General features: G+C 53.1%; 1 protein-coding gene across 11 annotated transcripts in view; it reads right to left on the bottom strand.

Annotated features, from left to right (window-relative positions):
* SEPTIN8 (septin 8) overlaps positions 1-23,706 on the bottom strand; it is a 25,907-nt gene extending 2,201 nt beyond the window's left edge. For 2 of the 11 annotated variants that reach the window (XM_039879937.1, XM_039879939.1), the window contains exons 1-9: positions 23,527-23,703; positions 12,560-12,683; positions 11,367-11,562; positions 10,885-11,071; positions 9,668-9,829; positions 9,116-9,212; positions 8,724-8,892; positions 8,383-8,515; positions 8,081-8,271 (exon numbers count right to left, since the gene is read on the bottom strand). In XM_039879937.1, the coding sequence (XP_039735871.1) occupies positions 8,081-8,271; positions 8,383-8,515; positions 8,724-8,892; positions 9,116-9,212; positions 9,668-9,829; positions 10,885-11,071; positions 11,367-11,562; positions 12,560-12,683; positions 23,527-23,556 (1,289 nt within the window). In that variant the 5' untranslated portion in view covers positions 23,557-23,703. Of the gene's footprint in view, positions 1-4,924; positions 5,609-6,141; positions 6,437-8,080; positions 8,272-8,382; positions 8,516-8,723; positions 8,893-9,115; positions 9,213-9,667; positions 9,830-10,884; positions 11,072-11,366; positions 11,563-12,559; positions 12,684-23,526 lie in introns of those variants that run through there. The other 9 variants (XM_039879942.1, XM_039879945.1, XM_039879943.1 and 6 more) reach the window with 9 other exon arrangements.

Here is a 23,706-nt window from a genome sequence, read left to right as displayed (position 1 = left end):
TTTTAATTACAGGTCAGTATTGAGCAGTTGGTCTACTGCAGGGCACTGATAAAGCAGCAGCTGAGAAGTTTTTAGTCCTCCTCCTGCACAGACAACTTTCTCATGTGCCAGCCTGTGCCCTTACCCCAGCGCCCTTCAAAATGTAATGGCAACCTCTCCTTGTTTGGCCTCCTCAAAATTCTTGGCTTTATGGGTCCTGTAATAGGAAAGGAAGAAGGCCCTGGAAGGACAACTGAGAAAAAGTTCCTGGGTCCTTAGAAGAAAGTAAGGGGGAAAAGGGAGGTTGGGGTCACTAGCAGTAGGGGGTAGTCTGGCTTATCACGCCCCTGCTTCCCTCTGTCCCTTGGGCCTGACCCAGGAATGAATGACTACTCAGATCGCAGCTTAGTTTTTCTTCTCCACCAAGGGCTGGTATTGGCCCCCAGAATAACTGGAGTATGAGGCCAGAGGTGGCCTTGCTCAGGGCTGAAGGGCCAGGACGGTTCAGACTGACCAGTCCTCGCTGCCCCACCCAGAGCTGGCCAGGTCCTTCCAGCTTCCCAGGCTTCTACCAAGCACATGCACAGCACTTCAGGTCTCAGCCATTTTGCCTGACACTGCAAAAATAGGACAGTCTCTCCAGATAGATTTATTTTGATTTGGCCATGACTTGTGTCCTTTCTTTACAAGGGCTGGATTATAAAGTACACTTTGTTTAATGTGCAGTAACTTGAGCAAGCTTTAAAAATATTTTTTCTTTCGTTACTCTTAAGCAAAGTAGTTGATTGGCTTAGAGTTTTTGTGCTAAAGAATATTATAAGGTGTGACTCCTGTGATGGGGAGGTGCAATTCTTAGACCATTTTGTTGAGATGAGCAGGTTCTGAGGCCGAGCCTGCTCCAGCCACTGTGCTGCCAGGAGGAGGAGGAGGTTATTAGCATGGCTGTGAGGGAGAAGCCAGCTGCCTCTCTGAAGCTGTGACACTATAGAGCCATTCTTTAAGCAGTGGAGTCCAGCTGGCAGAGATGCCAGCTGGGGCTGTGTAAGTAGTGTTGGGGATGTGAATGACTGAGCCACACATTTAGAGATGATTTGTGAAGTCTTTCCACTGTGTACAGTGTTTTGTAAATGTGCTAAGCCATGGGGACTCTGACCTGGTACTAGGTGCAAAGTGGCCAAGGCCTAGGTATACCCTGAAGGTATCTGCACTGTAGTCATTACAAATCTCTACCTTTCCTGGAAACAAATTTACTTGTTGGATCCTTTGTAAAAATAAACTGTTATCCCTTGCAACCCTGTCTGAATTTTATTTTACTCGTATTGAGTACCATGCATTTAGACTTGCTCCAGTCAGATATAGCTGGATGGCATTTCCTGGTCCTATCGATAATTGTCCTCTGGTCCAGCACAGATGGAGATGCTGAGGGGCAGCATGTGGGTCATGGCCACAGCTCTCACTGGTGGCCATGACCATCCTCTACCTCCTTCTTTCCACTGAGTGGGCACTATAGTGGGTGGGCTCAGGGCTCATCTCAAGGGCCTACACCAGTTCAGTCTCTCTCTGCTGGGAGCTATTTGGACCTCTTCACCAGGTAACCCTGGACATAAGCTGGGTCCCCAGAGCTAACCCAACTTTCAGTTTCTTGGAGGAAAAAGAAGGTAGACCGGTGAGCCCCAGTATTGAGATAATGGACAGCCTTGTTACTGTCTTTCTGCAAATAACATTCTTCTTCTTTGGGTACCAAACTTCCGTATTGCCAAAGTACCACTTGTGAGTCAAAAAGTTTTTATGCTGCTCAAGCTTGTGTTGGGGTCCTAAGTCCTATCCTACCCTCCAACATTTTTTCTGAAATTAGGAACTCATATCCCACTTCAGAGGGATTACTGTGGTGGGAGAAACATGGATACAATCTATCTTCCTTTCACCCCCACCTACAGAAGGGCAGGGATTGGTAAAGGCCTGTGGTTGCAGAAAATGGAGATGGGAGAAGCCTCAGATGGACTACGAGAAGTGCAAGGTAGGCTAGCATCATGCACCTTCCTTAAACTTGTCCAAATATTACTTCCCTCAAATGGGTGAGCCAAGTTGTACAATGCTGTTCCCTCCACCAAGGCCCTTCTCCCGCTGGCTTCCTAGAGATTCCCTCAAAGCTTGGTGAAGACTTAGCCTAGTGCCCAACGGAGAAAGCACCTCAGCAAATGGACCCGAGCACTTGTCATCACTTCCTTCAACCAGTGTGCCCCACCTCAACCCGGTATCTGCCTACCTGCCAGGGCATCCCACCTCTACAAAACCATCTCAGGTCCACCAACTCACATAGTCAGACTGCACACTTTAATACTGGCCACATTTCTGTTTTTCCATCATCCCATTGGGTTGCCAAAGAGCAGCTATAACTCAGGAATTTAGGATACAAGTTATTAACATTCAAATCCCAATTTCTCCAGTTATTACCTGCTTGACCATGGAAAATTGCTTAATCTCTTTGTGCCTTAGCTATAAAATGGGGGATGGGGGGAAATGGTACCTAATCATAGAATTATTATGAAGATTAGAGGATTAATGCATGTAATGTACTTTAGAGCAATGTTGCCTGGCACACAATAAAAACTCAAATGTTAGTTGTCCCATGTCAAGCCTCCTCCACAAGGATGTAAACTCTCCAAGGGCAGGGTTTGCCTCCTCTCATTCCTGTACCCAGTAATCTACTATTCACTGGACCATAGGCTGTATTTTCTCTCTCCTAATTATGACTTTCCTCCATCCCACACCCATTCAAGACCACAGATGCCCATAACAGGATTCACAATTAAAACTTAATTCCTATAGAAGCTGATCAACCCCACAAAGTTCACAAAAAAGACAAGCTGTATTTTACCATAATTGTAGCAGATTAATAGGCTAGAAAACTTGTTAAATTAGAAAAGCTACTGCCCAAAAAAAGACACCACAAAAAAACTCAAAATAAATGCAAAATTTAATGGAAAAAAAAGTACAAAGTGAATGGAAAGGAACAAAAACAGTCAATGAATGAAGGAGTAAATGAATTAACACGTGAAGCAGTTTTAGAAAAGCATGTTAACATAACAGACTAGCAAGCCGCACTTCCCTCGGGGCCTCTTATCCAATAATATGAGCCCCACTTAACAGGGAACCCACATATAGACATACAAACATATATGCAGTCAGTCTGCACCATCATAAACTACCTAGGCTCAGGTTATCCCCAACTGGGATGACCATACCTCCCGGTTAGCCTGAGACAGTTCTGGCTTATGCCTGTTGAGCTGGCATGAGTCAACTCAGTTTGGACAATAAATTATACGGCGATTCCACCCAAAACTAACTTGGTTCATGAAAGACATGATAGTAAATGCCAGCATGATCCTACTGACAGCACTAATGATAACAGATGATAATGACAAAGAAAAAGAGGGGCAAATCAGACCCTGCAGGCAGAGGTCATATTCCGTGATGGGTAGCTTGTTAAATAATGGCAAGTTTTAGCTCACTTTGTGCACCAAGGATTAATTTGGTCTCAGCTAAAGATGACAAAATTCCAAACACAAATAGCAAAGGGAGGTGCAGTGAGGTTCACTAAAGCTGATGGGACCTGTGGAGGCAGCTCAGACCCCAGAAAGTGCAACAATGACAGGTCTCTCCAGAGATCTCCTGCAGGCAGGTAACCAGCCACAATTTTGGCCTTCCAGTATGCCTTGGGGGCAGCCGGCAGGTGGACGGGTGGCAGAATCTGCCACCTGGAGTCCCCAGATTGGCCCGTGAAGCAGGAGTCCTCATTTCTTATATAACCAGTAAACCCACTGGGTCATGCAGCCTCATCCTCAGAAATACAGTCCACGTCTGCCTTAGGTAGGCTGGTTTACCTGTTTGGATACCCACAGTGAAGCATCAGTTATCAGTTATCAGTTACAACCAGAGGTGGATTTACTGGGAAGCTAAGAAAGTCTAATCTTCAAGGCCCCTCCCAAAGCCCCGTACCTAACTGAGTATTCATGCTCCTTTTCTTGAAGAAGCCTTCTCAAATAGTTCAAGTTTCTACCCCTCAAAATCTGGATCTACAACACTGGGAGAATTTTCACTTTGAGCATACAACTTGCCCTGCTCTTGGTGAGCAGAGCCCCTCACATGCAAAGGCTGCCTTTTTCTAGCTGTGCCTTGGTGGGCACACACAGCTCACCCCTCCACCCCACTCTGAATGAAACACCATCTCAGAAGGGCAGGAGGAAGCCAGGACTTGGTCCTGCAAATCAATACAGCAGGTGATGGGAGGGAAGATGGAGGGCATGAACTACCAATCCAAAAGCAATCAGTGCAGCTTCCTAAGGCACCCAGCCAGTGAGTGCACTAACCTGCTTCTCAAGGTAGGGCTTTACTCAGGGAGCCTGTGCTCTGCACAGAGCTTTATCAACATTAATGGAATCCTTTCTTTCATCTATTCGTTTTCGCCTCTCATTTTATCGGGCCATATTTTCAACCCTGATCCTCTTAATGGCTTGCAAACCAACAGGAACATAGAAGAATCAATGCTTCTGGTACTTCTTTAAAAATGTTTCCCCTTACAAATGTAGCTGAAAGGGGGAAAACTCCTTTCCTGGTAGTTTTTTCTTAAACTGGCCACATATATCAGACACCTTCATCTTTTGCCCTGTGACTCAGCCAGGAAAAAGGAAACAAGGGCCTTGAGATAAAAACCTCTTCCCAGCCAAGCACTCTGGGCATCTGGCATTCGCAGGATTGGTTTGGGGGTCTTTACTGGGGTCAAACACTTAACACAAACACGTGGAGTTGGTCCCTTTTGATAGGTAGCACCTCTGGGGCACACAGACAACGGCTTTGGGCTGCTGTTCCATTTACATTCACAGTGAAAATACTGGACGTGGTCTTGTTCATGTTCCACTTTCATCCGTAAAGAAATTCCAAACACTGTCATTACAGGATGTTTATTATCCACCTCTCCCTATATATTATAGGGATACTTTATACATAAGAAAGGCTTAGAGTTATTTTTAGTTTTTAAAAATCAGGGAATCTGTGTTACTTATGAAAATAATGGGAGAGGATATTATGTTTTTACGCTCGTGCCAAAATAAAAATTTAGAAGTGTTTTAAAAGTTATTATTGAAATTAAGCTCTAGGTTAGGAAAATTAAAACGAAAGGGAATTGGGCAAATTTTGCAGCATGTACACCAGACCATGCGGCCACACCCAAGGCACCGCACGAGTTGCCATCTTGACGCTGAACAACTAGGCCGAGCATCGCCGGCGGGGGCCTTCGCTAGAGCGGCACATAACTGCTCCATCAAGGAATAGTGACACTGTAAATGGAAGACCAGCCACTGGCTCTGAAAAAAATAAACCTCATCAGTTTTGGATTCCAGCATTCATGGCTTTGACATGTTTGCATAGAGAGGGGTGGCCCGCCAGGCCCAGGGCAGCCTGGGGGTTGGGGCAGGGGACAGAGCAAGGCTGTAAACACTGGAGTCTGTACCGGCTCCCAGTCCGTCCTCACATCATGTTATGGGAGAAGGGTCACAAGGTGTAATTCAAGCAACTTAACACATGAAAGTCTAAAGTCCGCTCTTGACATGTAAGTCTGTGCGTGCGTTAACTGAAAAATAAAAATAAAACAAACAAAACAAAAACAGACACATTAAAAGATACGCAGACGACCAAATCAAACAGAAGCAAAAGACAGCAAGAGGGACACTGGGAAAGGGAGTCAGTTTGGCATTTGTCACGAGCAAAGCAGATAATTCACTTCAGTTTGTGGCGTCCCAGGCCGAGGGTCAAGATCTGATTGGGAAGCCATTTTGCAAAAGTGGATTAAAATTTGAAGAATACAACCAATCAAAGCCACTCGACTAAATGGTCGTGAATACCGCCCCCCAAATGCACTCCGACTCACCCCGTTTCCCTGACCAGGGCAGGAGGAAGGGGTGCTCCTGGCTACTCCACTGACCTACTCCTGGCCTCCACAAGGTCTCTCTCCCAGAGTCCAAATTGACTGAAGCTTTCTGGCATGTCCGGCAAACAGATAAGACCTGTTTTCCAGGCCCAGGCCACAGGGGAAAAGCAGGGAGACCTGACACCAGTGGCGAGTCCCCACCCTGAGGCTGTGCGGGTGTCCTTGCAGCCACCCTGTACCCCCACCGGCCCTCAGACCCTGACCTGGCCGCAGGTCCTTGTCTTCGTTTCTAACTGGTCTCTCCATAGCTTATTTCCTAGGGGACTCTGCCTGCCTTTTAACAAGATAGCCTGGGCCAAGCTGGCAAAGAACAGGCGAAAAGTGCTTTGGGTGCCAGCACCTGGGTCACAAACCTGAGTAACCCCTTCTAGGAAAAACCAGATTCCTGAGCTGCTAGCTGGAAATCCACATAAGTTCCAATTCACAGAGCCGTCACACTCACCAAGCCAAGAGCAGGACCTGGGACAAGTGCTGGAAGCAAATGCGAAGCAGAAGGGAAATTCACATGGCTGAGGGGAAGAGTGGGGCTGGGGTCCTTCCTGGGGACAGGCAGGGGCTCATCTGTCCTAGCAGAGCCAGCACTGGGATGGGGCCATCTGTCAGCAGCCACCCCACTCCCCGCCCCCAACCACAGAAAGGAGATGGGTCTGTCCCAAAGCAGAGGACAGGCCTTAGGACTGAGAACTAGCATCCCATTCCTAAATGCCTGGCTTTGTCCTCTTTGCCTCTCCCAGGGAGAAGCTCTTTACATTTCTTTTCCTTAGATGCATCTGTGCCTCTGTGCATCTGTCTGGAGACTGCGTGTTGGTAGACATGTGCCTGAGTATGTGTGTGTGATGGGGCAGGAGAGAGTAAAATAGTGTACACGTGCATGTATGTGTGTGCATGGGTGCATGTGTGTCAGGGAATACAATACTGGGGGCAAGGGGGAATGCTAATGCCAGAAGTAGCATCCCAGGGCCACAGCTAGCTATGCACTGCATGGCCCTAACCACGGGGATCCACTCCACCAAGAAAGGAAGGGCCTGGCACACACATTCTCAAGCAGTCCAGGAGGAAATGGGATCCCCCGGAGCCCAAGAATGAGGGCCAAGATGGGTAAACCTGCTTAGTTCCTAGGCTGGCAAAAAAGGAAGGTATCTGACATGAGCCAGGGGCAGGGAGACACAGGGATAGATGAGAGCCCCACAGTGTGATGTGGAAGGGACACTGAATGAAGTGGGTAGGAGAGGGACATCCCCAGAAGCCAGAGCATCTGGACTCTAGGCCAGAGTGTAGAGACAGGCTATGATAAAAGTTCCAAGGAGAAGTGACTCAGCGTTGCCCCCACCTGGCCAACATGGTGACTGACTCCTGGAGACTGAGAAAAGCCTCCTTGCCATCCCCTACCATTCTCTCTCCTTCCAGGCTACCCTCCGGAAAAACAGCTCCAACCTCTGCCTGTGGGGCAGCCTCTCTCACTAGCAGGACTCACAGAGCCCCAACTGGGAGCTGCTGTCCTTCCTCTTGCCAGGTAGTGACCATAGGGTCCAAGTAGTGACCATAGGGTCAGTGCTGGCTAGGCTCAAGTCTCAGTCACTGGCTGTCAGCCCATAGGGGTCCGATGTCCACTGCCTCAAACTGGGGGGAGCAGGGATGCACCAGTGTCCAGGCAGAAACCACAGGAGCTTTTGGAATCTGTCAAGAAATGCTGACCTCCCCAGGCCCTGTCCCTCTTCTGGCCTGAAAGACCTTCCTCGAGACCCCTGCACCCTCTCAGGGGCCACTCCCTGCCTGTGTGGCCCAGCCTTCACCGCCCCAGCTGAGGAGGCTGCAGAAGAAGGAGAGAGAGAGAGAGAGCGAGAGAGAGAGAAGGAGAGAGAGAGGGAGAGAAAGAGGGAGGAAGGGAGGAAGGGAGGAAGGGAGGGAGGGGATCCTGAGATATCTAGATCGCTAGTGAAAGAAAAAGAAAGGTGAGCAAGAACAAGGTGAAAGGACCAGTGAAAATAAGAGAGAAATAGTAAACAAGTGACAGTGAGCGAGAGCAAACGTCGAAGTGAAGGAGCAGAGAGGGGGACAGAGTGAGCACTTAGGAGAGAGCAAGAGGCAGCGCAGGGCAGGGAGCCCACCACCTACTTCTTCTTGTCCTTGTCCTTCCTCAGAGGCTGCTGCAGGGTGGCGTGCAAGGCCTGAGACTGCAGGGCCTCCACCGCGGCCTTCCTGCGGTTGAAGGCGTTGGTCTCCTCCTCCAGCTCCCGGCGCTTTTCCTCTACCTTGCGCTTCTCCTCCTGGTGGATCCGCTTGAGGTGCTCAAACTTCTCGTGGAGCTGCGAGCAGAAGGGGGCAGCCCAGGCTTCCATGTAGGCCGGGAAGTTGCCAGGCCCTCCTGCCGCCTGGCCAGACTCTGGCCTCACCACAGCCCCCAGCCCCCAACTCACCTCCCTTTCCTTCTCCTTCAGCTCCAGCTCTGTCTCCTTCACTTTGTTGACGAACATCTGCCTCATCTCTTCCTCCTTCCTCTGCAGCTCACTCAGGAACTCCTTCCTCTTAGCCTCGTAGGTCTCCTGCAGACTGTGGAGATGCAGAGAAAAGAGGCCCAGGGTGGGGTTATGGTGGAATGGGGTAGGCAGAGCCAGAGAGGCAGAATCACTGGGCACAGGAGGGTGCTGGGGTCCTGACAGCCTCACTCCATGGCTCATAAAACCCCAGAAGCAGACGGCAGTGTGGCGAGGCTGGCTCAGGCTGGGGAGACAGGCTCGCTCCGTGAGCAGGCTGTCACCTAAAGGGCTGGCTGTCCCCATCGCTGTCCTGGAAGCCCATTTCCTCCAACTTGCAGCGCCGGTAGAGCTCATAGTGCCGACTGTGGGTCTGCTCGCGGAGGTCCTCCATGTTGACCCGGATCAGCATCTCCCTCAGCTTCACGAAGTCGCAATGATTCTCATTCTCCACTGCAGGCAGAGGGCACACGGGCCGTCAGGCAGGCACACAGGCGGGCACGGGAGGACAGGGCGCAGGACAGCAGCCAGAGGGTTAGCAGCACACTCCAAAGGCAGGAGGCAACAGAGGGCCACAGGGACGACGACGCGGGGCAGCGGTGAACAGGCAGCAAGGCAGGACAGGAGACTAAGCGTGGGCCCCGAGCTGGGGCTGTGCTCTCCCCACCACACTCACCCTGCACCACTCCCCATGGGTACTGCCGGGCTCGGACCAGTTTGTTCCCCACCTTCACCTCCTCGGCGCTGCCCACCACAGCAAAGGGCAGGTGTGCCTAGAAAGGGGCCAGAGGACGCGTGAGCCCTGGGCTGAATGAGGCGTGGCCAGATGCTCACTTCCCAGCTCTCTTCATGTTCTAGGGTGTTCTTTCAGCCCTCGGGCTCCCCAGGGGCCATTAGAAGTTCCCTCAAAGGACCTGTGGGCCTGACTCTCCTCTTCCTAGCCCTGGCATCCCGTCTGCTCACCCCCACAGGTTTCAGGTCCCCACCCTGACTCTCTATCTTGTGAAACTCAAATGTGGGAAGCCCCAATACCAGCCCAATACCCGACTCCTCCTGTCCCTTGTCTATAGGACACAGGGCCAGCTGGCTTCCAGATGCCCACCCATCTTTCCTGGAGAAACTAAGGCCGGATCCTAGGGAACAAGAGTCTCCCGGGGCTGTGTCAGAGATCTGTGCTGGCTGCCAGCCATCTGGCTCCAGGGCCCTGAGGCCCTTGCCCAACACTCACATTCATGACTGCGTTAATCTCTGCGACAGCCTCGTCATCAGTGGGGAACTGGTAGATCTGGACCCCATTGCTGACCAGCTCGCCCATGATCTTGATCTTGAACTTGTGGAGCTCACTCTTGGAGATGGTGTCAGCCTTGGCAATGATGGGAATAATGTTCACCTGCCAGGATCAGGGGAGAAGGGGCAGCAGGTTAGTGGCTCTCTGATGGTGGACAGCCCTGCCCAGGCCACATCTCTAGGCAGGGGGCAGGAAGGGAGCTGTTCCCATGGGGAGTCCCAGCCTGAACCCAGTCACTGGGGGCTGATGGATTGTAACAACCAGTGGCAGCATGTCTTACAGCCCTGGTTCCCTCAGACCACCATCCAGCCCCCAAATTAGTCCTTTGGGCATACCCAGCTTTGACCTAGAGTGCTCTAGAGGTCCTAACCAGCCTTGGGCTCGACACAAGCAGTGGCGGGGGACTGAACTCCCACCTAAGCAGGTCAGATGACCTACCAGCAGCAGCCACAAGAAGATTTAGAAATCTCCCAGGCTAAGGCTGCCCCATTTTTCACAGTGAAAATTAACTCCTGAGATGGGGAAGGCAATCACGAGAGCAGACAGGTGACGGTGGGGTCACATGCCCTCCAGGACCCCAAGCCTTTCTTGCCATCCCCATGAAGCTGTCTTCTCAGTCTCTACTCCTCACACACATTCCCGGTTCTGGGCCTTAAGTCCCCTCTCCTCCGTGGGTGCAGGAGGACCCAAGGGAAATTCACAGCGGGAAGGACAGAAGAAGGGAAGGGAGTGGAAGAACTAGGAATTGAGAGAGAGAGAATGAGCAGAGAATTGGGACGCTCTGGGGAGAGAGTTAAAGGGTTGGAGGAGGGAGGAGGCAACTCTAGGGGGAGGGGAAGGAAGCTAGGAGCCAGAAGGCTGAGAACAAGAATTCAGCTGGAAGAAAGGGGCTCAGGGCCAGACCCAGGAGACAGAGCTCTGGTGAAAAAGCCCTGAGCAGTGGGGACCCACTAGTGCAGTAGAGACAGAGATCCCACTAGTGCAGTGGATCCCACTAGTGCAGTAGAGACAGAGAAGAGAGAGAGGACCAAGCCAAGAGGCCTATCAGCACGCCAGTGACCAGTAAGCCCCTGGACACCACAGTGGATGATCGCACTGCAGCCAGCACACCCCACTCCAATGGAGGCCTCGGAGCGTACGAACAGTGTGGGGCACACCTTGCTGTCCAGTTTCTTCATGGTCACCAGATCCAGGGACTTGAGAGAGTGCCCAGTAGGCGTGATAAAGTACAAGCACACATGGATCCTCGTGTCGTGGTAGTCGAACAGCGAGCGGCGGATCTTCAGTTCCTCCTGCAGATAGTTTTCAAACTGCGCGTCGATGTAGTCGACTATGGGCCTGTAACTACAGACAGCCCCATCACCTAGGAGGCGGGCCTCTGAGCCAAGCCTCCTGCAGGCCCTCTCTCCCTAGAGACAAACAGCCTAGGGATCCCTGTCTAAGTACAAGGGCTGACTCCTTCCCCTCAGGACCTCAGATATTCCCCGACAGGCCCTCCCCAGCCCCACAGAGTATGGGACTTGGTCATTCATATGGGGACAGCTGGGAGTGAGGAGTGCTCAGGCAGAGGGTCAGAACCAAGGCCCACATGGGTGGGGTGTGGATGAGACTGGGCAGGGCCGCCCTTCCCGCCTCTTGCCTCTCATCCTTGTTGATCTGATCCCCGAAGCCCACAGCGTCCACAATGGTCAGCTTGAGATGCACATTGCTCTCTTGGAGGTCATAGGTCTGGGGCCGCAGGCGCACGCACTCTTCATGGTGGCTGGCTTCCTCAGTCTCGAAGGTTGTATTGAAGAGCGTGTTCATCAGTGTGGACTTGCCGATGCCAGTTTCCCCTGGGGAGCAGGGAGGAGAGGGGAGGGGATGTCAGAGGCTGGACCTGGGGCTGTCCCTGGCTGCTGGCTAGGCTGGGTGGGGCTGAGGAATGCTCAGCCTCCACAGAAGGGAGAGAGGTGGGCCTCCCACTGCATCCCTCACTGTCCCTGTCCCCAAGAGCCATCCCTGCAGTGACTTCAGAAATAATCTGTGGAAGAAAGAGGCAAAAGGCTGACTTGGACACGAGATGAGACATGTAAGATGTTTCTTCAGTGCAGGGGGAGAGGCAGAGCTGGGCAGCTGAGAGACACCAGGATATTGGCCTCTACTGACCTCAGTGGAACCCAATCACCTGCTCTGCATACCATCCCTTCCAGCCTGGGATGGCCATGGACCAGAAGGGCCAGAGTCTGAAGCTACCAGAGCCCAGCTGCCCACGGTGGCCCCAGCTCCATATAGCTTGAACCAGGGGGTTAGGAATGGCTGCTTCCCAAGGGACACCCACAGCCTGGCAGATACTAAGGCTTGGGCACCTGTGGAGGGTCTGGCCAAACTCTGTGCCTCTGGGACCCGCAGGCCCTGAGAGGCACATGGAACCTCCCAGGCCTCCCGGTTTGCAGCTGTGTCTGTTCAGATGTATGCAGGCACTCTTACTACATGATACCGTAATGGAGGAAGAGCCTTGTTTGCCATAGTGTCCCAGACACACAATAGGAACAACAGTCAATGTGTTCTAAACAAACAACCTAAACTTCTGTGATGAACACTCAGTTTACAAAGCACTTTCACGTGCCTAATACTATCTACTCTTCACAGCAACTATGAGTCAGGGCCTGGCTCCAACTGTGTCCTTGACCCTGGCAGAGATGCCACCCAAATCCTAGTCCTGACCGCCCAAAGTGTCCCTGTGCCTGGGAGGTCCCCCTGCAGCTTGACAGGTGGCCAGCACCCCATCTCCCAGAAGGCCCTCATCCATCATCTGTCTGAGGCCGCCCCCTGGTCAGGCCATGAACTCACCCACACAGAGGATGTTGAAGCTGAAGCCCTGAGTGACCGACTTGCTGACCAGCTGATCAGGGAGGCTGTCGAAGCCCACATGGCCGCCCAGAGAGAGGCTCCGGGGCTCTGGCTCTCCATTCTGCTAAGAGAGAAATACAGCGAGGCAGTGAGCTCACTGGGGAAGAGAGGACAAGCTGGGGGAGGCTAAACCTGAGTCAACTTCCCCATATGAATTCTCAACAAATGTCAGAACACAACGTAAAGACACCAGAGCTCCAATTCCAGGCCAGGTTTCCACAGAGAGAGCCTGGTGGGCCTCGAGGCCCCTGTCTCCATCTGGGAAAAGGCCCTGTCACCTGTGGTCTGCTCCATCTGAGTAGGCAAAGGATGCTGGGGCCTGGGGCATCTCCTGGCTGCTACCCCTGAGGGCTCACCTGTCCTCCTGCCCAGGAAAAGGCCCCAGATGGTCCCTGGATCTTAAGATTCCATGAGGCCAAGACAGGAGAATGTATATGTTCCTGGGGCTCCCTCCCAGACCTCACAGGCCCTTCTATTAAAGTGAGATTTAAGCAGAGGCGGGTGTGGCCCAACTCCCTCACTCGAGCTCTGTCAGGGAACCTCCCCCATCGGGCCGGGCTCAGGTCTTCCATGTGCACCCCTTACTCCTCATGTACCCAAGCATGGAATGCAAACAGGGGCCCTCCTAAAGAGGTCAGTGCTCACTCAGACCCACCACTGGGTCACAGAGCCAGTCTCTGAGGCATCATGACTCTGAAGTTTCCTCCCTCCTGCCTCAGTGGTGCTCCCTAGGGATCTGCAGCCTCTGGCTCATGCCACCCTCCCATCCCACCCCAACCCTGGTTGTTTAGACAGAGGATTCAAGATGAAAATGTGGATACCTGGCCTTAGCAGAGAGGCGGGCAGCAGGTCCCGAGGGAGCTGGGGCCACTGGAGCTGGCCCACAGTGCTATAAAAAGTAACTACCAGGACCCGAAGCAGAGGATCAAGGTCAGACTTCAATTCGTGTGGCTTCCCTGGGAATGGGGGTAAAATGCTGTCCTCTGAGGAAAAGTTCCCAGGCTCAGCATTCCCAGGTCTGGCCCCTCTGAAGGGCAGCCCCCAGACAGCTCCATGTTGGGCAGAAACACGCCTCCTCCTTGCCCTGACCGTCCGCAAGAAAGAGCAAGGACAGGAAAGGGCAGTGGGTCTGAGTCCCATCCTGCCCTCCTGCCCGCCAAAGGGGAGGAAACAGGCCCAACTGAAGACAGCCCCAAGAACTACTGATTAGGACAGTAGCAGCCCTTATGCCAAGAGGTATAAGGCACAGAGGCAGAGGGGGCTCAGAACCAGACAGTAGGGCCTTGGCTCCCCACCCTCCAGCAGAAGGGTCCCCTTGACCCCTATTGCTTCAGGCTGAACCCCTCCAACTATTCCCTTCTCCCAACCAGAGCCCTGGTACTCATACCCAGCCTCCTCTTTTCCACTAATTTTGCCTGCCCCACCCAACCCCACCCCAGCTCCATCCCTGTACCCTGCATCAACGACACCCAAGTGTATGTATTGACAGGCTGAATCCCATGTAGCATCTCTGGGCAGTTTTACTGTCCCCTGAAACAAGTAAGGGTTACCCCTAAACCTCCTCTCTCTAATGACCCTCTCTCAGCTGAGCCTCTGTTCCTGTAGTTGACCTTCCCTCTCTATTCCCTGTGCCCAGTGGATCATGTCACAGCCTCCCCACTCAAGCCCAGGTCCCCCCAGGGCTGCAAATATAACCTGACAAAGAGGCCCCAAAGGCAGATCCCTCTCACTGGTGCCCACATGAAATACCATAACTGGAGCATAGGATTTGCTGGGCTAGGCCCAAACTCCTAGCATGGCATTCCAGGCCTTTCACGGTCCAAGGCCTTCCTTATGTGCTCAGTGCCCACCCGGCTGGTTACCTCTGAATTCACTTTTCACACTCGGCCCCTTCCCTGGGATCCAGAGCTCACCCTATCTTTTCCCTGGCACCTGCTCTGATCTGGCCCGTATCTGCTTACATTCGAAACCCCTCACTTGGCAGGGACCCATTTCCTTCCACTATTAGTTGATCTTTTTTCATTCATCCTGGTTCTCCATCTCCTCCACGAGCTCCTCAAAGTTGGCTGCAGGCTCGGGGAGGTCAGGTTTTCCATTCTTCCCACCCTCCCACCACGATGCCCAACGTGCTAGCCAACACTACCATTTATAAATCACTAAACACCATCCTCAGCTGCTATAGCACCAGGGCTGTCTGCCCACCTCACACAGAGCTTCACTATTTAGTCTCTGTCGCACCTGCTCGGGGCAGCCTGAGATCAAATAGAGGACAGAACAGCTAGTCTGGAGCTTTTTTCTTTTCAGGCCAGACTGAAAATCTCCAAAATTTAAGGCATGCTTTGCTTGCAGAGAAGGCGATGTGTTTATTCACCCCCTTCTTCCAAGGGTGACACAATCAGGATGCAATCCAACATCCTGTAGTCTGCCGCCAAAACCCACCCAGTCCGCCATGTCTGGAGACCACAGGCGCAGGCGCACACTCTGCTGCAGAGGCACCTGCACAGAATCAGAGGCCGTCCTGCTCCCGAGGAGCCCGCCCCCACTTTCTTACAGTTCCAGGCTCCAGAAGCTAAAAGCGGGGGTGGGGGAGTCTCACATGAGCCATCTCTCCACACTCCCTGCCTGCCTTCACTCACACAGTGTGACTCTCACTGAGGACATGTGTGGATTACAGGGAGGTCTTCATCCTCAAGTTGTTGCCCAGGCTGCACTCTGTCACTCCAAGGGCCATAGCTCTGGGGCAATCAGGGGCCACGGGAGTGTCAGTCTCCAGAACATGCATGTACACACACACGTACATACACAGAGAAGAATGGCCACTGGCCCTGATGGGGACAGAGTGTTTGTTGTTCCCTGGTCTCAGAAGACTCGTCTGACCTCCCTGCTCTACTGAGTCACTAATGCCAAGCTCTCTGATCCTCTATTTGGCCTCAACAACATCTGATCCAAGGTGCATTGCTTGCTCCAAGGTGCCCACCCCAGGTGTCTCTGCTGACGGCATAGGGTCCCCATCTAGGAGGAGCCAGCCACCTCCAAAAGCATCACTGACATGTCTCAGCTACCACAACTCAGAAAGAACCTTCATGTCTCTCACTACCTGACTACCAGCCCTGCAATTAGCCAGGTAAGACCGCAGTCCCAGCACTGGGGGTGGGTCCTAACTGTCCTGAGCCATAACTGGGTCAGGTACAGGTGCATGGCACAGGTTCAGCCTTTATGACCATCTTGTGACCATTAGGGGAGCTGGTCGAAGGCCAAAGCCCACTCGGAGGGCAGCAGAGCCAAGAGAATCACAGAGAAGAGAGAGCCAGTGTCTGCTCTACCTCCGGGCCTTTCCCTTGAGCCCTGGCCATATCCTGAGTGGGGCTGTTTCTTGCAACTGAAGGCACCTCGGCTGCTACAGTCTCAAAAGGTAAATTCTTTAAATGCAGAAAACCAGGGAGAGAGCAGGGAAAGGATAAGGAAGGAACAGATATCAAATGGTGGCACTATCACCCCGCTGAGGGCCACCTGTGCCAACGAAGCCAAGCGATCTAGTCATCTATGTACTCCTTCCCCACCCTGTGTGGCAGACGTCATGATTATCCCCATTTTACAGGTGAAGAAACAGGTGCACAGAAGCTGGAGAACTAATCAGGCCAGAGCGGGGATTTGAGAGCAGCCAAGCCCTTGCCCCAGACCACTCTGTCCCTCCACTATACTGCCTCTCCTGCTCTTACAAGGCTCCCAACTCACTCATTCAGCCATTCAACACACACTCACTGGGCATGTCTGCTGTGTGCCGGACACTAGGATGGCTGCCAACGAAAAGATGAGGAAACCAGATCTTTACTTTGGGGGCTCACAGTCACATTTGGTCTAAACTCAAAAAGTTGTGGAGGCCAGGCAGGTAATGCGACTGGGTAAAGGGGAACAGTATAGTAACAGCAGCAATAATAGCTAACAGTCATGGAGTGCTTACTGTGCAAAACTCTAATCTCATTTAGTCCACACATTGGCCCCAGGAGGTAGACTGTAACAGTATCTCCACTGCACAGATGAGACAATTGAGGCACCAAGAGATTAAGTGACTTACCCAAGACCACACTGCTCAGGAGGGAGCACCCAGGATCTAAATGGAGATGGTAAGACTGCAAAATCCGTGCTCCCAGCCACATCACTCTACAACCTGCTCGATGAAAGAGCAGCTGACTTGGCTGAGTGGGGGTCCCCCAGGGAGAGGTAGGAACAGTAGGGAGCTGCAGAGCCTGTGCTCAGTCCACGATGCCCACAGTTCTGTGACTCCAGCCAACTGTGGGAATGCTGACCTCGTTTTGCCAAGTCTTCCAATTTTTCAAAAGAATCTAGAAATCTAGATTGTTAAGTGAAGCTCCTTAATTTTTAAAGGTTAGAAACTAATACAAATTGAGAATAACACAACATGTCTGGGGGTTGGACCCAGCCCATGGCCTGACAGTCTACATCGCCCCAGGTCTGTAAAGGAGGCCCCAGACAACACAGCAGGTCTCCACTCTTGGGCCACGGAGGCCCACAGGAGACTGCCCCATGGGAGGAGGCTTTGGGACCCTGGTGAGAGACACAGACCCAACAGCTTCTGGCCCTCTCACACATCCAGCTTCCTGGGGTGCTAGCTTAGGGGAATCTAACTGTCCTCAAAGCTCCAGGTCAGAGAGTTGGAAGCTCTGAGCTCCACACACACAGTGGGAAACTCCACAGGGCCATTATCCCCTCTCTAATCACTAACAAGCTTTTGGCTCCTGAGCTAGGCTCCAGGCTTCTATGTCATCATTTCTTTGGCACATCAAAGACAACAACCAAAATAATAACTGCTCAGGCCAGCTGCATTCCTCCATGCCCAGTCGTCCAGAACAAAGTGGAGAATGGCATTTTGTTATGCGGCCCAGTGGATAACTAGGACGTCCTTTTCCTGACCAGGAAATGCTCTGTCTGAGCCTCCTGGAGCAGCCTTGATTACCAGCCCAGAGGAGCTGCCCCTTGGACCAAGAAGAGAGGTAGGATTTGGGGAAAAACTGTGTCTCACTGCTTGCCCACACAAAAACAGGCTTTCATCCAGAAGGAATCAGAAATCTGCTGAATGTCTGAACCAACAGAGCCAAGGAAGCTGTGGGTGAAAAAAGACCACCAAGATCAAGCCTCCCGAGCTAGGTTGGTAATGTTGGGGTGGGAGCAGAGGTGATGCCCCACAAGTGTATTCGTCTCCTGAAACCTGGTCAAAGAGCAGTCCCTTATCCCAGGCCTTCCACAGTTCTCTGGTGCCTTGGACTTCTGGCACTTTTCCCCCCAGGCTCCCATGTCTGGCACCCACTGGCCTGAGCACCCTGCCAGACAGACAGGAAGCCCGTCCCCAGGAGAGCTCCAGCCCTGCAGTGGGAATGGGGCTACTAAATCGTGCAATGGACCCAGGAGTCACTGCGCCACCAGGAGCCTTCTCCACTCATGTTTCTGGCACAAAACACCCTACCCCCGGCTCTAGCTACTCTAAGCAGCCTGGGCCTTAAATAGCCAGAGCAGAGGCCTCTGGACAGAACCGTGGTCATAGTGCAACTGTTCTTGAGTCTGACAAGAATCCTAGGAATTTTCCCAGGAAAAGCTTAGGCTCTGGTCCCAAGATTCCACAGCAAGCTTCTAAGCCCAGGTCAAAGGCTACGGGAAATAACCAAAGGGATATATGTGGGAGCTGGGGTTGGAATGCTGCTGCCCTTGGCCAAGAGGGAAGAACAGAGGCAGGATATACCTGTCCCAAATCAAGAGGACACCTGGGAACCAAAGAGTCTCTCTAAGGCGGCAACAGACACCCGGGGAGAAGACATAAGCAGGGATCAACCTTCATGGCGCCAACATGATGGCAGATGAGGTAATAATGGCAAGATGGCAGCTCTCCCCTTCCCCAGCCTGGGAATCGAAGGGACTTTGGAAGCAAAACTACCTCCAGGAGCCCAAGGCCACACGATGCCCTGACTCCAATATTCCATCCTCCCTGCTTCCCTGTCTCACTAAAGGGCACTTTCCTCCTTCTTTCTGCACACGGACAGCCAAGGCTGCCAGTCAGTAATTTGGGATGGCTTGTTTCACACTTCTCATGTCAAAATCAGGTTTCCAAGAAGCCAAGGGCACAGTTACTGGTCTCTGGGCCCATCCACCCAGCCCCAGGCCAAAGACACAGGCACAGTCTTGGGCTTTGTTATGCCCCCTGAGAGGGAATGGCACATCTCACCAGGGAACAGATGGGAAAGGCGCTGGGCCTTAGAAAGTACTGGAACCCCAGGTGGTCATACCTTCCCACATGGCTCAGGGACCCTGGCGGCAGCCCTCACTGCTTTGCAGAAGGAAAAGCCACAAGTGGTCTGGACACCACCAGAAGGAAGCAGCCTGTGTTCCACAGTGAGTGAGACCTTCCCCTTGGAAAGAAGAATGTGGGCAGCAAAGGTAATGAATGCTGGTGCTGGCCGGGGGCAGAGGAAGGCCTGGGTACCTATATGAGCCAGCAGCGGCTCAGGGCAATGCTACACGTCTCTGTTGCTCGCCCCATTCACCCCAGCACCAAAGAGAATATCAAACTCATATCCAGGACCCACATCCAGGCCCGATGAGTGGACTTGGGTTCATGCCTACAGCCCCTCCTAAGCCCTAGGCCCCAGGTGCCCCAAGCCCAGGAGGCCCCTCGGAGAGTAACCAACACCTAAAATCTAAAATTGGCCCTTATTCCCTTCTCCTCTGGTTCTGACCCTCTAATGTAGCCTCCAGGATAGATGCCAAGAACCACCTGAAAGCCATGTGTTCTGAGAAGGAGAATATCTAATTTGCCCCAAGACTACCCAGGGCAACAGATGTTACAGCCAAGATGCCCTTTGCCCTGTCCTCCACCACCTCATCCCAGCCAGGGTTCCTCACCTGAGCCCTGAGGAGACAGATGGCTCCAGCAGAAAACACCCCAGCTCTACCATGAGGACATGCTGACTTTGGGAAGCATCCTTTCCCCAGGCAGATGTGTCTCCCTCCTGCCTGCACAGATCCATATCTGGGATGTGGCAAAGCTAATGCCTTGGAGACCATGCCTGGGGATCCCAAGACCCTAGCTGGCAGCACAGAGGCAGGAAAGCTGAAGAGGTTTCAAGGGACACACAGAGGCCAGCCAGCCCTCAGGTCCCTCGCTCTATCATCCTGCAGCTGTTTGCTTCTGGTAGCTGGACCCGAGCCATGGGGAAATTCATGGTAGTTACTGCCCCAAGTATGCACCTCCACGTAGCCCGTCTTAGGGCTCAAAACTCAGAGAGCTTGACCCTCTCTGCCATCTCAAGGGGCACTTGAGTGCTGGGGTTGGGTCGCAGGCCCAAACTTGCCAATGACCAGAGTCTGCAACTTCACCCAACCACGGGCTGCTGTTATTGACAAGATGATAGACACGAAGGAACCAGCGCCCTTCCTGCCATCCAAAGCTTTTGACAGAAGTCAGGTCCTGGGTTTCCAGCCTCCATCCATTCACCCATCTCATTGGCATTGCGATCAGTCTCCTTCTTGCCACTCTCTCTGTTCCTACCCTGGTTAGTCTCTTACCATGTGCCCCCTTGGATCACCAATGCCTCCCACCAGCCCCCTCGCTCTGACCAAAATCCCAGACAGCCCTTTCTAAGGTGAGCACCAATAACTGGTTCCTTGCCTGGGAGGGAAGGCAGGGTAGACCCACCTCCCAGGGGAAAGTGGGGCTCACTTTTGACCCCTCGACACCCCCAGGCGCTGAGGGCTGCACAGATGTCTCTTGCTCAGCTCTCATTTCTCCTTTGGAACAGCTCAGCAAGGAGGTTACAGGCCATTTGTATAGGACAGGGAGATACCACTCTGAGATAGAGCCCTGTGTAGGTGATAGGGCTGCCTCCCACCAACCCTTCCCACCACCTCTGGCTTCAGGGCGGGGATAGGCACTCCCTGTAGAGCCTGCTTCTTGGGGAAGTGTCAAGATTACAGGGTGACAACGGAAGTGACAGATGGTGCTGAGGATAAAGTGGAGATGGGAGGGGAGAGCGACTGGCTGGGAGGAAAGCCAGGCATGCGGCTGCCATGCTGCACGCTTCTCTCCTCTCCCCCTCAGATCTCCACATACTTCCCCTGACTCTTAAGCCTCCCTCACCTCAGAGTTCAACCCTGCCCCCATGAGATCCTGACAAGAGAAACACAGGAGATAGCCGAGGCTATCTTTGCTCCAGGGTAAGCCTCCGTGTCTGGGACCCAGTAAGGATGAGGGGCAAAGCAAGAGTAGACAAGAGTCTGGCTGCCCAAGGAGGTTAAGAGGCAAAAGAAACTCGCCAGGGGGCTGTCCCAGACATACTCGTCCAGGAGAGGTCAACCCTAACCCTATGGCTGAGCCAGGGTTGAGCAGGACCCAGTGAAGATATAAAGGCTGTTGAGTCTGCAGTGTTTACATCACCCTGTGTGGGGAATAGGAACCCAGCACACACTGAGCTTGAAGTACAACTCTGTATGTTCATCTAAACTGGTTGGGACAGTTCCCAGTTGGTCTGTCCTCCAGGGCTGGTCTGACCAACAAACCAGCCTGAAAGGCGGTGTAGACCTGCCACAGCCTCACGGCCACTGCTTAAAACCAAGTCAACCCTGGGATGGCAAAACACCTAAGCATAGCTCCAAACATGCCGCAGACTGCAATTAACCTTCCATGAACTCTTTGAAGAATATCATTATGGGTGTGCTCATTTTATAGCAAGATAAAGGAAGAAATTATTTTCCCAGAATGACAAGGAGAGGAGAATGGAGTCCAAACTCCTAAATTCAGTCCAAACCCCACCCAAGGTCTCCACCCAAATTAAGTCCTGTCCAAGTCCTCCCAGGAGTCTGAAGGCCCAGAGCACAGAGGGCGTGGAAGGCATCCATCTATCCAGCTTAACCTGGCATAGTAACCCAGGCCCCTGAGCTCAGGCTGTACGCCCTTACCTGAGTCAGTCCCTTCTTTGTCCCTCAGCTCACCATAGGGATAACACCCCAAATCCTCACAGAAATGGTCTACGAGCAAACACGGGGACCTGAGGAGAAGGGACTTTCCAGCCCACCTCTGGCAGTGCAGCTAGGTCCCTCAGCTCAGTCTCTAAGAACAATCTCTGTACATGTAGTGACGAGAGGATGCCATATGATGGAGCGAACGCATTCTCTGCTGCCTTCTTACACAGGCCACTCTTCACATCCACATTGGCACTAGGTATCATGTCTCATTTACTGTGTCCACACCATGTGCCAGACACTGTTCTGAGTACCTCACCTGGAACCTCTCATTGAATCCTCACAACAACCCTATGAGAGAGGTAATATTTTTAGCCCACTCTACAGATGACAACACTGAGGGGTTAAATATCTCACCCAAGGTTACATGGCCAGCAAGTAGTCTAGGATTCATGCAGGCAGTCTGAATCTGGTTACTCTACATACCGCTCCCACCTGCAAGACCAACTGTTAGAGTAACCCCTGGCCACAGACAAGACCCAGACATAACTTTCTGGTCAGTTGGGCAGGAAAAATGCACACAGACAAAAACACTCACAGGTCTCTTGGCCTCCAGCTAATCGGCAGGTCTGTTAGGATTCCGGCGCTTCCCTCCTTGGGTACATAAATTCTGATGTACAATGCAGGCGTGAGGTGAATCTCTGATTCGTCCAACCTCTGAATCTGTTCCTCCTGCTCTAAACTTACTTAACTGACACATAGCCCCCTCCCCAATGTAAATAAAACACCCCAGTCTAGAAATTACGAAACCAAGAGCTCCTGCTTTAGTTGGGCATTTTTCCAAAGTAGACCAACAAAAGTATTTTCAGATTAAAGGGAAAATTTACATATATAAATTCGGATGACTGTATTTATAGCATTAATTACATAAGGCCTGGCTCCCTTATTTAGCCCCAGAACCAATTCTTTATCTGTCACATATTCAGCATTTCCCCCTCCCCCCAACAGCCCTGGGCTCTCCCTCCCCCTTCCCTGCCGACCAGGGCCTCACATGCTGGCAGGAGGACACAGCTTCCTTCACTGTCACAGCCCAGCCTCCCAGACACACCCAGATCCAGCCTTAGACATTAGGGGACTTGCAGACACAACCCACAAAAGGCCCCCCTCCCCAGGGTAAATTAGAAAAACCCTTAGGAAGTTGGCCATTGGCCAGCTCAGGACCAGAGACCCCCTGCCGGGACTACCAAAGCCGTTAGTCCTGCAGAAGGCATACCCGAACTGGAGCCCAGACAAACATCCACTGGGCTGAATCTGGAATCGCCCCAGTTCCTGGGGAATGGTTGCCTCAGACCCGACCACTGCGGCCGGACCTGCCTGGAATCGCACCCAGGATCCCAACGCTTAGGTTGGGGATGGGGGTTGGAGGGGGAAGGAAAAGCAGGCCCAGGGTCTTCAGGACCCAGTCTGCCACTCCCTAAACTCATTTGGGGGACTCCACCGGATCCCTAAGGCTTCATCCTCACCGGCAGTGCCCATCCAACAGCACCTGCGCGGCCAGGAATCTCCCCGGCAGTGCAGAAAGAGATACCCGGGGAGATGGGGGTCCGAAGTATTCGGACCCTTCTCTCCCGCCCCCGGGGCCTCGGTCTGTCCTCGCACCTGGACCGAGCCAGGCGGGTATTTATTTGCTCCGTGCCGCGAAAGGGGCCTGCCTCTCCTGCGCCCAAGCGCGGAGACCCTTCCAGCCGCCCAGCAAGGCGCCCCTGCCCGGCGCCCCGGGCCCCGCGGCTAGCGCTGCGAAGAGCCCGCCCCGGCGTCCCCGAGCCGCCGGGCGTCGAGGCCCGGCCGCGGCGCTGACAGCCCCTCGCGCCCCCGGCCGGCTGCAGGGCGGCCCCCTCCCCGCGCCTCGCGCGCGCGCTGCGGCCCAGCAGGGCCCTCACCGAGAAGCGTTCCAGGTCCGTGGCCGCCATGGCGAGCTCCGCACCGGGCGGGCGGGCGGGGGCGAGCACCCGGGGCCGCGACGGGGACAAGCCGGCTGCGGGACGCGCTCCGCCCGGGCGGCTGCGGCTGAATGGATCCAATATGGCCACTTCCTGGAAACTCCCCTTGGCGGCGGCGGC

The sequence above is a fragment of the Pteropus medius genome, unplaced genomic scaffold (genome assembly GCF_902729225.1).
Source record: "Pteropus medius unplaced genomic scaffold, Ma_sr-lr_union100, whole genome shotgun sequence".
NCBI lineage: Eukaryota > Metazoa > Chordata > Mammalia > Chiroptera > Pteropodidae > Pteropus > Pteropus medius.
The sequence above is the reverse complement of the archived record's forward strand: the minus strand, read 5'-3'. Positions and strand labels throughout refer to the sequence as shown.